Source organism: Pelobates fuscus, chromosome 1 (genome assembly GCF_036172605.1).
Source record: "Pelobates fuscus isolate aPelFus1 chromosome 1, aPelFus1.pri, whole genome shotgun sequence".
NCBI classification, from domain to species: Eukaryota; Metazoa; Chordata; class Amphibia; order Anura; family Pelobatidae; genus Pelobates; species Pelobates fuscus.
In genome coordinates, this window is record NC_086317.1 from 114,382,068 (window position 1) to 114,398,173 (window position 16,106).

General features: G+C 41.2%; 1 protein-coding gene across 2 annotated transcripts in view; it reads right to left on the bottom strand.

Moving 5' to 3' along the window:
* GYG2 (glycogenin 2) overlaps window positions 1-10,216 on the bottom strand; it is a 43,700-nt gene extending 33,484 nt beyond the window's left edge. For both annotated transcript variants that reach the window (XM_063450169.1, XM_063450168.1), the window contains exons 1-3: window positions 10,105-10,216; window positions 8,674-8,782; window positions 931-1,072 (exon numbers count right to left, since the gene is read on the bottom strand). In XM_063450169.1, coding sequence (XP_063306239.1) covers window positions 931-1,072; window positions 8,674-8,680 — 149 coding nt within the window. In that variant the 5' untranslated portion in view covers window positions 8,681-8,782; window positions 10,105-10,216. The remainder of the gene's footprint in view (window positions 1-930; window positions 1,073-8,673; window positions 8,783-10,104) is intronic.
* Window positions 10,217-16,106: the final 5,890 nt, after the last annotated feature.

Consider the following 16,106-nt stretch of genomic DNA (forward strand, 5'->3'; position numbering starts at 1 on the left):
AGCCCTGCGTAATATGTTGGTACTATATAAATACATATATAATAATTTTATTTAAAAACTAAAAATTTTAAAACAGCACTTCCCCCTCAGGTCAGTCTGTTCTCTACAGGTTTTTAATAAGGAAAGCCCTTCTCTGGGAGTCTAGTCTGTTTGCTTTTAGCCTAAGAGAAAGCAATGCCTGCAAGGGGAGAGAGAGGATCATGCTCAGTGTGGGAGAGGCAGGGTGGAAAGAAACACGATTGATTTATTGCAGGAGAGAGGCAGAGGTTGTACTTTTCACCTGTTGGAGAGGGGGGGGGGGGGGATCTGTACTTCCCAAACAAGTATACTATAGTAAAGGAGCAACACACACAAACAAAATATATAATATTAATAAACAGGAGACAGGGGTAATAGAAATGCATTGTAATAACTTAAAATTAGCTTTTCATTGTATTAACGAGACACTATAGGCACCCATACAACTTCAGCTCATTGAAGTGGTCTGGGTGCAGTGTCCCAGGTAATTTAACCCTGAAAAGGTAATTATTGCAGTTTTTAAGAAACTGCAATAATTACCTGCTAGGGTTAACTCCACCTCTAGTGGCTGGTTACTAGACTAGACTTCTGGGTGGTTAGGCGACTTTTGGTCGCCTAACTAATGCTGGACGTCCTCACGCTATGCATGTGGACACCGTGGTTGAAGGCCACTAGATAGTAGGGCACTACAGGGAACTATAGTGCCAGGAAAATAACCTTATTTTTGTTCCCTTAAAAGGAAACTATAGTGCCAGGAAATAATTATACAACATGATGCAAGCCAGAAAACTGCAAACCAATATCGGTCATGACAGGTTCACTTTAAATTTCACTTTTGATTGGGAGCAGGTTTTGCAAACAGCTCCATTTGAGCAAATTAATAAACTCAATATAAAATTCTGTATTCCTTACCTCATCCGACTTGTGACATGAGAGGTTATCATTACCACCAGTTTTCGGGATGTACTGTGGTTCCTTAAAGATTTTCCAAGTACCAGAGCTCCTTGACAGTATATATCATTTGTGACAAGGGTCACAAAGGCTTGGTCTGTTACTAAAAGGTAATGAAAAAAAAAAAAAAAAAAAAATCACAATCAATTTTGCAAGATTATAAAATACCAGATTATGGTCAGAATATGGATTATTAAACATTCACTATAATCTAAAAGGCCAATGTACGTTATTTAATATAAATGTATATTTGAAGTCAGATGTGTTTCACTAAGCGGTGAGGGGGATGGATCAAATATAGCTATAATAATAACATCTTGAAGGAGGAAGAGGCAAATAGGAGTATAAATGAAAAAAAAAAAAAAAATGATAATTAGTCTGATGAACAGTCCCCGGAGTGAGGAGATCAGAATATAAATAATTGGTAAATGTGACGGAGCTCCAGCACTCCAACCGAGTACCTCCGCCAAGTCAGCTTCCTCGTAGCCATCAGGGACGCTGGAGCACTTCAGACCCAGTCGACGAGGTTTGTCTGGGATCACGGAGGGCCTTTTTACACCCTGGACCAAACACCAGACGACACTTGGTGAAGGTTAAATCAACAACTAACTTTGCTAGACATAGCACACGTTTTAAGCCCCCAACAGCATAATTTACATACAATGGTGCATAAAGCACTATAGTACTTTTAACATACCCTGCACCAATAATGGGCACAGGGTGACCAAAACACAAAAGTAATCTGGGGACCCACACATAGTGTCTCTCTTCCATCCCCAGTGACGCTGATTACCGTCACAGTAATGATAGAATAAAGTATGCAAGTAGAAGAACAGGATATTTTCTGCCCAAAAGCTTGATGATATACTTGATCCAAAACTAAAGCCTGAAGCCTATGGAGTGTCCTTTTTCCAGATTATGCGGTACATTTTGTCGTAAACTGTACATTTTTACACACTGACTTCAGTGATCCAAAATTACTTCAGACTCCACAGGCCTGGTATATAGGCCTATGGCCATAATTCATATACTAAACTTACTTTTTCCATTTTAAAGGGTTACAAAAGCACTTTGTAGTGGATATGATGCGAGAAGTAGCCTGGAACTTTTCCCTAGTCAAGGAGTAAACCACTTTGCAATGGATTGCCCTCTTACCTGGGTCCTGATGGGAGATGTGCATCGGAATTACGCAGAGCTTAAGAAGCCAGATGCTGATCCCGCTGGTCATTTACTGGTCGAGAGCATAATGAACTGAGCACTCTCAGGGAATGAATGACCCCCTGTGCAAGGAATATGCACAAAACTGACATTTGACACCCCAGAGTTTTCCCATCTACATTGGCTAATTGGGCTGCCAAAAGGTGGAGTTACAGCTACAGCAGCTAGTCTAAATATTTCAGTATGCACAGCAGGTTTACTGAAACACAGCACATACAGACTCCAAGCACCATGACTACTTCCAAACAATGAGGAAAGGGATCATGATGCTTTGAGAAAATCTTAAGGTTGCCATAATGTTAATGTGTGTGTGCCACCTCAGCATAGAGCCAGCAGAAAAAAACAAGGGCAGTGATGTTTGGCAACGTCAGTCAACAGAAACTCACTCAGTTAAAGTATTATTAGATACCATCTTTGTACCTTAAGCAGCATCCATAAATAGGACTTCACGAGAACATGTCACGAATACTAGTCTGGAATTTCTCATGTGAATTATACCAAATAACTACCAAGACATAATCCAGTCAAAGTCTTCATGAATAGTAAAATAAAATCTAAGAAACTATGCACATTGAATGCAAACAAACATTTTGCTTGCATTTCTTTTTTTAAATTACATTAGTTGCAGGCCAAGTGTGTTTAATTTTATTTGTACATATGGGGCATACACGAAGGCAAGTATGAAGGTCAAGCATAAGACGTTCACGTGGTTTCAGCACGTCTTTCAGACGTGGCCTATTTTTAGGGAATGTATCATGTGCGTTTCCAAGAATGACATGGCAGTAGTACAAATAATATTTCAAAACAATAGGAACATCTCTGCAATTAATAAATGCAAACATTCAAATTCAAGTCTATTTTGAAGAAAGTTCATGGGTGAATGGAACATGGTAAGCAATATCTCTAGAATGGAAAACAAAGCTGTAAATCTAAAGGCAAAGACAAACTAATTTCACACCGAGCGCAGATTCAGTAATATGAAGTGGTCATGGTGCCTTAAGACCATATGGGCGTTTTACTAAAAAACTTTTTAACAGAAAGCTGTTGGGTGCCATTCCCTGCTTTCACTATATAGTGTCAGGAGAGCGGGAAGCTGGGCCAGGTGGGACAGTGTTTAGCTCACTGGCTAAGAGCAATTAATTGAGTGTTTAGCAAAATTCCCTTCTTAACTCAGAGCTTGTGGAATGAGAGAAAGCTTCAAGGCTCCCCTGTAGCTTTAGTGGAGGGAGGGAGTGGTGCCTGTCAGATGAGTTTGTCTTGCTAGAGGTCCGAGTACTTAAAATGGGAGGGGAACCATAACCACTGCAGCACATTCTAGTGGTTACAGAACACAAAACTGGTATGGCTCTCTAAGGGAGAACAAATGGGAAGCAGTGCATTACCTACGACTTTGTGGTAAAGACCCGCACGCTTCACGTAGTAATATCACAAAGAGAATCCACGAGTTCAACATTTAACTTTCATCATATAGTTTTTACATAGTATACATAAAGTGCAGTATATTTAATAACATACCAATTAATTGGGAAATAATACATAAAATAGTTCAAGGGACAACTCCACAACACACTGAGCGGATGAGGACTACAGCAGGATCTGCCAAGACATCTGGTACATAAGGAATTTAAAGTCATCCAGATTTGTATCTCCAGACATAAATTGTGTCAAAGGATGCTGCATACATGTTTTTGTTTTGTTAATAAATTAGTTAAATAGTCCAGCCATTATAAAGGTTATTGAGAACCAATGCAAAAGCGAAACGTATATTTGCAAGCCTAATTTGGCTTTTTGAACAAAGAGTTTAGTTGGTTTCTTGACTGATATGAAGTCAACTAGAATACACTGGTCTCAAGGATTCCTTTCCTATCACAGTATCAGTCCAATGGAGGGTGACAGTATGACTGAATATTCGTTTAATATAGTACAATACTGCTACATAAAGTTCTTGGGCACAAATAATGTGGCAAAAATGATATCCAGCCAGAACTATAAAGTTCCATGCTCCGTTAGGAAACCTACAGCAAATGGATAGATTTATTTAAAATTTCTCACATAGGATATTTATCAAGGCAAATACAGGTGCTATTCTGGGGTAAGGAGCTAAATGAGGAGCCATTTCCATAGAAAAACAGAATGTGCCTCAACAATTAGCGAACAAAATAGCACTTATAAGTGTTTTCTTCTTGTGGTGGGAAAGCAGCCAACAGGGACATAAAGCACAGATGCTTAACTATTGCTATACAAGCAAAATTACTTTCTTATATATAGTTTTATACTGCATGACAAAACTATGCAAAAAGGTTCTCATTACTTTAGCAATGGTTTGCGGTCTTACTTGGGTGCCACCAGGAATGGAGTCTTTAGGTATGGCTGATGACCACCATCTGACTTCTGCAGAGCTGCAGGCCTGATGTCAATCCCACTGCAGATTTTTTTTTCCTGAGATCATCCAATGAATGATCTCAGCCAATTAATGATGGTCTGTGTAAAGAAATATACACAGACTTGACATTAGTCAGCCCATAACGGTGTGATTCTGCAGGAGAATCACAGGCAGAAAAGACCAAACCTAGAGGGAAAAATGCCTGCATACATCTTGACAGCAGTATTTCATAATGATATGGGTATAAGGATTAGCTAAAATAATGTAACTCTTGTTTACTTAGAGTAAAGTCTTTGGTTTGCAGCACTGCAGAAGGAATTGATTCAAATAGTGAGAACTTTCTCTGGGTAACATCTGGCAAGTGAAATGTTAAAGTTGTGGTCAATGCCCTTTGCCTATGTAAAAGTTATCATAGGTGTTATCTGGGGCAAGGATATTGTAGAGTGGTTTCTAAGGTCACTACACCTAATTATTATGCCCAGTGAAGGTATAGCACTTAATCCAATACAAGAAACCATGCAGTAATACAAGAGACACAGCAACATCAATTCATTTCAGTAGACGTAAATCTTAAAGTGCCGGAGAGCTATACATCACTGGGCTTACCTCCAAAATGATTTAAACCATTTACATTACAGAAGAATTCCACTTGGCAAGAAAAAAATAAATCAGAGAAACAGCAGAAAACTGGGCACAATTCGTACAGGCAGTAGGACGTGCAGTGTATTGTTAAACAAAGTAAGCTCTTAGAAAGCCAAAGAAGAATGGCATAAGCCAAGTAACAATGTTTCAATAAATATTTAATAGCTTCTCCACCTTCCAGTAAACTTTTCAATCCCAGACTTGTTTGATTGCAGGTATTTGTTATTTTAAATACGTATTTGGGGAGGGAGACGGTGGGGAGGATAATACAACAACCTGGAAACCAGAAAATAAAATCTCCCTTTAGTTCATACAGACATCACTGCACACTATTCTGGGTCTCAAGCTACTGAGGTCACTAAAATAAATTCTCTAGTACAAGGGTCAGCAACCAACAGCATTGGAGGTTGCACTCGAGGCTGCCTGAGACAAATAGTCACTGACCTATCAGTAGTCCCACTCGGACTTAAGATATCTGCTAGTGCACACGAAGCTGTGGTTGCAGCACTTCGAGATTTGCAAGTTAATGGAAGGAAAGAGAAAAAATATATATATATATATATATCTCTCGTTTTGTTGTTACTACAGAAATCATTGTGAAGGGTTATAAAACGGTGACCTCTGTGATTTCAATGGTCTCCTAGTTAATTTTCTTTACAGTAACATGTTCCCAGGAGATAATGGCACATTCTAATTACCAACATAAAGTTCTTTAAGTGAACTCTTCTAGTCTTGAGTCCGCCGGCCAAACTGACTTCTGTAGCTGGAATAATTGTGACTTTCTGCAGCCAGAATGTCTCTTCACTGAGCTAATCCTGGCAATGCCAACAAAAGCTCCTAGCAAAAGCTTTTTGCTTTCACTTTTGGCTGCAGAGGGGAAGGAACCAGCACCGAACAGACCACAGGTAAGAAGCTAAAAATGGTAGAAAATGGTTTGATTACTTACTTTGTGGTTTAAGGCACATCCAACACCATAACTACTACAATGCACTATAGTGGATATGGTGCGTTGAGTGTTCCTTTAAGGGTCCAGCAATATATGCAAGGAGACATTTCATTGAAGTGGAATAGTAACTTCTCTGGAAGTGGGGGGGAATTCCATAGCTACATTTGTAGTCTGTTGTACTATGATTTTTTTTTTTTTTTTTTTTTTTTTTTTTTTAACAGCAGAGGACATCAGATACATACATAAAATTAATATGTAAAACAATAAAGCAAACTTCACAAAAAATAAATAATTAACTGCTATTTTCCAGGGTACAATTTGGCTTTAAATAATATGATCTGCGGGGCGGAGCCAACTACCGAGCTGTTCAGACGCCATTTCTGACAGCTCCGACTCCTAACTTTACAATCTCGCCCAAATCACAGTAATCGCAGCAAATTCCATCACCAAAAATACATACCCCAAATCGGGAAAGCACGCCGCATCAATAGATGCCCTTCTTTGCGCAACCAACACCTCCGAAGCGGAAGCGTAGACCCGGGGCCTACTCCACGCACACACTGCCCGCCCTGGAGGCGCTCTTCAGTGGAGCCTACCGAGACCTCTCAAATATCCCAACAACTGGATCTGTTACCGGCCCAGGGACCCACATGCCCGCCATGGGGCGACGCTCCCAGAAAGCCGGAACCCATATGGAAGGGAGAGATATCGGGGCCATGCTCCAGCAACCTGCCAGGCCCAAACAGACATCAGGGGTAAGCCAACCCTCCCCGACCGGAACCAGGTCGGAAACCAGAGACACCGGGGCTGTGCTCCGGCAGCCTAGTGGGCCCCAACAGACCTCAGCGGAACGCCAGCCGCTCCCTACCCAAACAGGCCTGGAGGAACAAGCAGGGGGTAACAGCCGCTGCATACTACCACCAGCGCCCCCAGAGGGATCGCCACCTGCAACAAAACATGACCTGCAAATTCTATTACATGATTTTCACAAAATCCTATCAAAAGAACTGGCAGGACTGAAGGCAGATCTACAAAGCACAAAGGACAGAGTACAGGCCGCAGAGACTGACATAACCGAAGTCTCAACTAATCTAACCAATGTACAAGACTTAGTACAAAAGCTCCAGAAGTCTCACCACAACATGGCACTGCACCTGAATGCCCTTGAGAACAGCCACAGACGCAACAACATCAAAATTAGAGGCATCCCTACCACTGTCGCTGCTGAAGAGCTGCCGCACTACACAAGGAGATTACTAGCATCTATATTACCCCCAGCGACAGCCCGCAAACTGGCAATTGATTGCATATACAGGGTCGTAGGCCCTCCAAGGGCCTCATCACAACCGGCTAGAGATGTTATACTGCGCTGCACATCTTCCTCTGACAAGGGACAAATAATGGCAGCCCTGCGGGGCAAAACCCCACTAGCGTTTGAGAACTCTAGCCTTACCTTTTACCAAGATCTAACGAGGGCAACCCTCCAATGGCGCCGATCGCTTCACCAAGTGACCCAACAACTACGAGCAGCCAACATAACCTACAGGTGGGGGACACCGGGCACGCTCCTATCAACTCATAATGGGACTACCCACACGCTGACCTCGATGGCAGACGCCTCATCCTTCCTTGAATCACTGGGACTTACCGCTGCAGACACACCAACACCAGAAGGACGGGAGGAACCCGAAAGCTGAACCCCACTGGCACCCAGTTCCGGCCCGATTCACCACCTGGCTGATTGTCACACAATTTTTTTTTATTTTCTATTGTTTTCGTGTTAATATGCTGTGTTATTGTAAACGTACATTTCTCGTATACTGTTGAGTAGGTTAAGTTTTCACCCTGAGCGTCAGGGCACTCTGCCCACACCCCCCAAACTAATTGGGAACCCCCATAAGGGCACCCGGACACACCTCAACCATTGCCCACTACGCCTGCACCCACTCAGCCAACCGCGAGACCGCAAACCCCCCCCCGCCCGCCCCTCGGTTAGGGGCACAACCACAACCACCACACTAGGAACGGTGGCCTAGACTAATGACGAAGTGGTATCACGATACAAAAGAATCACCAGGCCTTGGGACCTAGCCGCAAACTCACAACCTGAAGCTCCAATACCCTCCATGAGTACTGACATGCTTAATACACCCTGAAAGGCACTCAGTCAATCCCTGACATGTCCTATCCAACGCTGTAGATACATAAAAAAGTGCTGTATTATCATTTGAAACTATTACTGCTTTTTCTTCTACATATACCTTTGTCACACAAATGTATATCTGTCTATGCCCTCACTCTGCTGTCGTGGCAGGTGAGAAACAAATGTTCAATTTGCGCACAAATAAATAAAGAATAAAAAAAAAAAATAATATGATCTGGACAATTGAAAAACACCAAGTAGATGTTGCACCTTATACATGAGAATATGCTCTTACACAGCAATGTGAGAGGAAAATGTGTCATGATTATACATTATTGTAGTGTTAACCAAAAGCTCACTCTTTATACTCACCTGGCATTGTTTTAAGTTTACTCTGAATTAGGAGTAATTTATTAATTTACACCTTTGCCCTGTGTCTTGGATGGAAAGGTTTGCAGTTTTTCAGAAACACTACATTTGTCTAGAGAAGAAAAAATAAATAAATAGTTAATGATATGGGGGTATTTTCAGAATATACCAAAAAAAAAGAAAATCCTGAATTTGTACTGTATGTATAACATTCATCTGCTAGTTTTTCGCAGACTGACACACTAACCTTTAAAAGGGCAAAGCATATATTTTTTTAAAGCCTTGAAATTATTTTTTTTTAATTATTCAAAAAAAAAATAAAAAATATGGTTAGGGGTGCCAGATCCACCATAAGCACTAACCATGTATATTGGGGTAGGTCATGAAAAGTACAGCTCTGGGATTTATATGGGAGAGGAAATAAGTTAACTACTGTACTGTAAACAAGTGCCTTTGGGATTCCTCCTCAAATCGTTTCTGCAGTATATGATTGCTACATACTCAAGGCCAGCACTTTTCAGAACCCACTGAGACCTGGTAGGTCTTCAATCTCAGCCATAGCAACGCTTCGACCAAAAAGGTCTTTATCAAGCTTTCGCTTCAATCTCAGCCATGGCAGGTCTCAAAAATACAGAGCTTAATTTGTGTAACTGTTCTAGAATATTCGTTACAAAAGTGAACTTAATAATCATTATTTCAAAGCAATTCGGTTTAGTGCAGATCATGGTAAAAATTGTACATTTTTCATTTTTGAAGAGCAACCTAGAGGACAGCATTCCACTTTAGATACAGTCCCCACACATTTAAATGACCTATTCAGTCACCCACCCCTCCTTTAAACATGATTTATTAACCCAATTGTGCCGAAAGGGGAGGTGCAGTAAATAACAAAATATTAAAAATCAACTCACTATTTGCTTTAAACCATACCAGCTCCCACTTTAGACTTTGAAGTTGACTTTACAATTAAATTGCACACCCCCCTCATATAACATTGCAAATGGGCTATAGAGCAAGTGCTACCTGCACCATATTTGTTTCTTTAAATCACATGAGTCCTTAACACTGAATCACCAGCCTAAACAGATTAAATTCTAATTCCATAATACACAACAATCAACCTATGCAAGACCCCCTGCATTGCATTGGGCTCTGTAATTATCCCTGCATTCCAAATAGGAGCTCCAACCCCCAAAATAACAGGGATGATAAAAAAATAAATATACACATATTGAGATATTTAGCTGTATATTTACGCATATAAAACATGCAAATAGATCATTAGTAATAATAGTACCATGGGGGGGTGGGAAGGCTGCAGTATAAATCAACACTCCCAGCCCCTTCACCCCTGATGTTTAATGATTGACTCAGTGACTAGCTAAACATCGGAACACGTTATTTTGGAGCATAATGCTTTTGGACCTGTCTTACAGTAAGTCCTCCAGTTGCCCTTGCCTGCGGTGATCGTTGAGGGGACAGTGACACAGGCTGCAGTTATAAGGCTCCCAGCTAGCACAGAATGCTGTGACGTCAGAGTGAGGGCAGGAGGCAAGGCCTGGTAGAATGGCAAACTCATACCACTTTGGGGGCGTAGCCTAATGGAACGACACTGGGGCGTGGTTCTACGGTGGTAGAAATAGCAGCTGCTGTGCGTGGAATGGAAAGCATGGAATGTTTATTAACAAAACCAGAACATACCGTGTTCTAGTCACTAAATCGAGAAACTTAGGGAATTAAAGCAGAGTAGCAGAGCTGAGGTTAAAATAATTAGATTTGGAAGATTTCTCCTACTCATTAATATTTCCAGCTTACTTGTTTTACTCTAGAATTTGGAGTTTAACAGGTTTAGCTACTAAAGTGTGAACTGTTGGGGGGGGGGAAAAAAAAACAAAGTCTCAAAATTGAAATTCACTAGGAATACAAAATGATATCCCTGAGCGCTGGGTCAGGCTCTACCTTCACTCCTCCTCCCCTGCGGTCAGGAACCTAGTGCGCATGCTCGTCGACCGCTGTTATCGCATGGGGTTTGAATGCTGCATTTTTAAGGATACATAATATAAATAAAAACACAACAACTTCTTCCTTTAACTGTTTATTTACTTATAAATGAAAACATTTGGTGAATGGCGGTGACTTTTATTACGGATTTCACAATTCTTATTTAATATCCATAATCATAATAATAATAACCATAACTTCAAAACCAAATAACCATTAACCATTTCCAGGCTCCGCCCCTAAAGCCAGGAGCCATAAATATATATTTTCCAACCAAATAAACCACATCCACCCTCCTGTGATGCCGGGGAGGGTAACTTATATCCCATCGCCACCGAGGTTCTGGGCAACCAAACACCGTGGCCCCCCCAAAGCCCATGGCAATCTCCACCATAGCCTAAATCCCCAAATTAAATATGTCTGATTCTATGTCTGACAATTGAATTGCATCGCTCTTATAAAAACCTGCGCAACTGCCCTCAATATTGCTATGCCTATATGAATGCATCCCTAACGTTAGCAAAAAGTTCTCTACAGCTCTGTTTAACTTTCTGTGCACCCTCTATAACTGTTTTAAATAGCCTATTTTAAGCCAGCAATGTCTTGCTATGATCGCTGATAAAGCACACCTCTGGACAAATGTGTGCTGCAAAAACCAAATAGTTCTTAATTTCTTGTAACAAGTTCACCGATTTTGTAGCTCCAATGTTGTTACCCCTTAAATCAGGCTTCCTCAAACTCCGGCCATCCAGATGTTGCTGAACTACAACTCCCATGATTCTATGAATTAAATAGATAGGCTAAGAATCATGGGAGGTGTAGTTCAGCAACATCTGGAGGGCCGGAGTTTGGGGAAGCATGCCCTAAATGAACTATAATTAAATCTGGTTAAGGAAAAAAACGCTAAACATTGTTGCCACATTTCCGATAACTGTGACCACTTGATACCACGGGTGCCTTTCCAAAATATTTTTACTGAAGCGCTCTTCAAACCGAGATTTTCTCCATATGTACGCTCCTGTGCCCTCTTCTGGGCCCATACCACAAAAGAGTGACCAATAACCCAGGCAATCGCCGGCTTCTTATTTCCTACCGGAAAAAAAAATATTAATATATACCCCCATTGACTTGAAAACCAATCTTTATGAACCAATTACCATTTACACATGGCATTCCTGGATCACGAACTCCCCGTTTTCTTTTCTTTTTTTTTTTTTAAAACAAATTAGGCCTGACATACAATTGGAATCTGTTAGAATCCCATGTTCCCAGCTTTTGAATGATTCCATCACCTAGACCACACCTCGCCGCCTCAGTTGCAGATCCATTCCTGAATGAATGCGATGAATAACGCTCTTTACCTAAACCTAATTTTGCCAAGCATACCTTAAAAACTTTTTACAATTGAAATTTAGTTAGCGGGCCTTCCACTCTTAGTCGCAGTAATAGATATTCCTCTGTCACTCTCACTGGGCACATGGTTGAACATTGGATGTTAAATAATGACAACCATCTGCTTTTATCTTCTTGGTCAGTTTTTGATTTACTAATAAATATCATAACCTTCCTATTACTAACAATAATATCTTCCCGCTGCAAACCTGATAAACAAAACTTACTTCTAGAAACTAATTCCGCAATCCTTAACGCTGCAAAAAAGGCTATTATAAACGAACATCCAAATAAAACTAACTCAAAGTGTGAATGTGAAGAAACTACATATTTGGTGTGGTCATTTTTGGATTGCATTCGGGGGGACCCTAGTACTGAATCCCTGTTCCCTCCTGGCTTATTTATTTTGACGGGGAACCGAGTTTCACAAGGGCCCTGCTATATGGCCGCTATTCGGATACTGGCTCGACACTTGCTAGAGACAGTGGCAGCAATCTTGTTCCCAGAACACGGACAGTGGAACTTGGTCGGCGAGTGTCTGGTACTCTACGCCAGACACTCGACCGCGCGATTCCCTGGGGCCTCTTTTGTGGGCATCTTCTTGCCTTTTCCTAATTTGCCCGGAGACCGCTATTTGGTGTGGCTGCTCCTAGTACCCCAGTGAGCCAATGCTACTACTGAGACTCAAAGACAGTTAACCTTTTTGGGGTCAATTTGGTGACTTTCAAACTGACCGACCGCGACCACCAAACTTATGGAATTATTGTGTGCATCTGCCTCTTGTGCGGTCGTCGAATCTTTACTTCATTGGCGTTTCCGCTGGGAACCTGGGATCAGGGTGCTATTTTGCCAGATTGGGTGCTCTAGGACCAGCTATCTGTACATATAATATGTATGTGTCAGGACCTACTCTGTCTTGTTCAGAGGTCTGGCCTTGGCTTCTGGTATCCAGTACTCTTTTTACAATTCTTGTTTTGTTTTCCTTGGTTTTTCTGGTTTTCTATTCTGTGTCTGGTTTTCTTTATGCTGGGTTTTCTGGGTTCATTCCGGTATTCCGTTCCTGGAATTCCCAGTCTCTTGGATTCCTTTAAATGTTTGTTTTATGTTGCCACACCTGTTCCTTTTCCATGAATCCTTTTGTTTCAGTTGGTTCCTGCAGGCAGCTGCCACAAGTCCTCTTCCCTTTTCTTGCAGGTAAGTGCTGTGTGTGTTTTATTATTGTTTATTTAGTCATGCATATCTAGGTAGGTAGGACCCACCTTAATTGGAGGACTTTGACGCAGTTGGTGGGCTGCATACATCTTGGCCATTTATGTATGTCTAAATCTCCAATGTTTATTACATATATAGTACTTAGTTTTGCCTCCGCTTGTTTTGCCTATATTATCTATATTATCTTGTCTTGTTTTATTTTGTATTCTCAGTCCATGTACAATCCTTTCCTGCCCCTGTTCTGTTAATGTTTCCCTTATGTATTGTGTACATGTTCTGGGTTAAGCTTTCTATCCTTCTCTGGTTCTGGGTTCTACTAGTTTTGTCTTGTTTTCTTGTTTGGTTTCTATCCTAGCCTTGCCTTGTTTCTAGTACTGGATACATCTCAGCATACTTCTGCTCTGACATACGCTAAGCTGCAACAGGGTTCTGGTTTGTGGCCGCACAAACGCTGGTGCTCAACACCAGGGGGCGTGCGATTACCCTGCACCAGGCCCTACTGATCCTCTTCCACGCTGAAGACTCCTAAACAACTACATCAGGCACAGGGGTCCGGAATACTGAGTGCCTCCCGTGACAGTGTGGGGGGTTGGATATGTTTGCACTGTAATATTTCATATTTTCATAAGTTTGTGTTTTCTGCTGTATCACAGTGACTCAACATCTCATGTGGGCGTGTTGTGGAAGTTTCTGCGGGCGTGTATAATGTACCCTTGACTTGCATAAAAGCCGACCACTTGGCCTAAATAAAGACATTCCTGCTGTACCTTTCATCTAGTTCCGATTGATTTTTGGGTATGCGATTGTTGTGTTGCGGTGTTTTCTCCTCCCTGCTCGCTAGGATTTCGGTAACAGTCAACTCAGCGCTCCAGGCGAACAGGGCTATAATCACAAAGTCCCTAGCTGATTCAGAAGTGTCTGGAAGAACGGGTATTCGGGATACCAGCGTTCTTAACTGTGAATAGCAAACTATTTCTATAACTTTAAATAACTGTGCTAAAACTAGAAATGAAATGGCCTTGCTATTATCCCTAACTTGAAACGTTCTACTGTAACCCTTTAACAGCTGATGGATTATGAAATATTGTTTGATTGGCTTATAATCACACAATTTTCAAAAGAAATCCACCCCTGCTAAATTGCTTGCTTACTTTGATTTTGAAACGCCTTTCTGCATTAACAGAACTACAAATGGCACTGCACTCTCTTTATCCTCCCCCAATGGATTACGCTCAATAGATTTGATAAATTTAAACCACTCGTTCCATGCCCTGACATAAGCTTTCCAAGTAGAAGCGGCCACTGAATTCCTTAAAAAGGCACTTAACTGTCCCGAATCAATCCCCAAAGGGCTGGTGGGAACTGTATTCCTTTCGCCTCCGCTCAAGGTGCCATTTCCCGGAACTCCTGTAATTGCAATCGTGAAAGAGCATCAGCCAGTCTATTCAATTTACCTGGTATGTGCCTGGCTTTTAACCATATGTTTAATTGTAAACACCTTAAAACCAAATGCCTAAGCAAATTGATCACCTGCTTACACTTAGACTGCAATGAATTGATCACCATGACTACACTTAAATTGTCACATATGGCAATCATACACCTATTTCTCCACTCCTCCCTCCAAAGATATATGGCTGCTACTATGGGAAACAGTTCTAACAATGTTAAATTTTTTGTTAATCCTCCTTGTGCCTATGACTCTGGCCATTCTTGCACACACCACTGTCTACTCCAATATATACCGAAACCAATGGCCTCCGCTCCATCTGTGAACAGCTCCAGACTGTGAACTCCCTTTGCCTTAGCAACCTTCCATTAAAATCTTCCACACACAGGTCCTGTTTTACTTCCCTTGTTACTCTGATCTGTGCAGAGGGCGACTTAATGTTTGCCATTGCCATGTCCAATTTCCTAGAAAATGCTCTCCCCATCGGAATTACCCTTGATGCAAATGTCAACACACCCAATAACGACTGTAGCACCTTTAAGATCACTTTTTCACAACCCATTACCTGTTGAATCAGCATCGAATCAATGATTATACCAAGGAATTGTAAATAACAAGTAGGTAATACCGTCTTAACTGCAGCCAAAGGGATACCTAATTTGTGCGTCACCTTCTGAAAACTTTCTAATAAGTGCTTACAATTACCACTATCTTTACAAACAAAAAAATCTTCCAAATAATGCATTATGTGCTTCAACCCTGACTCATACTGAACTATCCACTCAATGAAAGTCGCAAATGCTTCAATGTATGAACAAGACAAAGCACAACCCATTGGTAAACACTTATCGAAACAATACTGCCCTTTAAACTGAAAACCCAATGAGTTAAATGGCTCCGGGTGAATAGGTAACAAGCGAAAAGCAGATTCGATATCCCCCCTTTCGCCATCAATGCTCCCTTTCCGCATGCCCTTACCAGCTTCAATGCTTTTTTAAACGTTGCAGAAGACACTGAACTCTCCTCTTTAGCAATCATGTAATTTAACAAATCACCTTTAGGATATGACAGGTGATGTATTAGCCTATAAGACCCTAGCTCCTTCTTTGGGACTAAGCCTAATGGGGATAACCGAAAAACACTAAAAAGGAGGGGCGTCAAAAGGACCTTCTATTCTACCTAACTTTAACTCTTTAAAAAACTTCTCCCAAGCTATATTTGGCAACTCTAAAACTGATTTTAAATTCTCAACCCAACAACATTGAACCGAACTATAAACAGGCAACTTAAAACCGCTCTCAAATCTTTCCTTAATTAACCTGGCTTTCGCCAAATTTGCGCCAAATAAATTTCGAGGTACAGCAGTAATTTTTCCAACCTC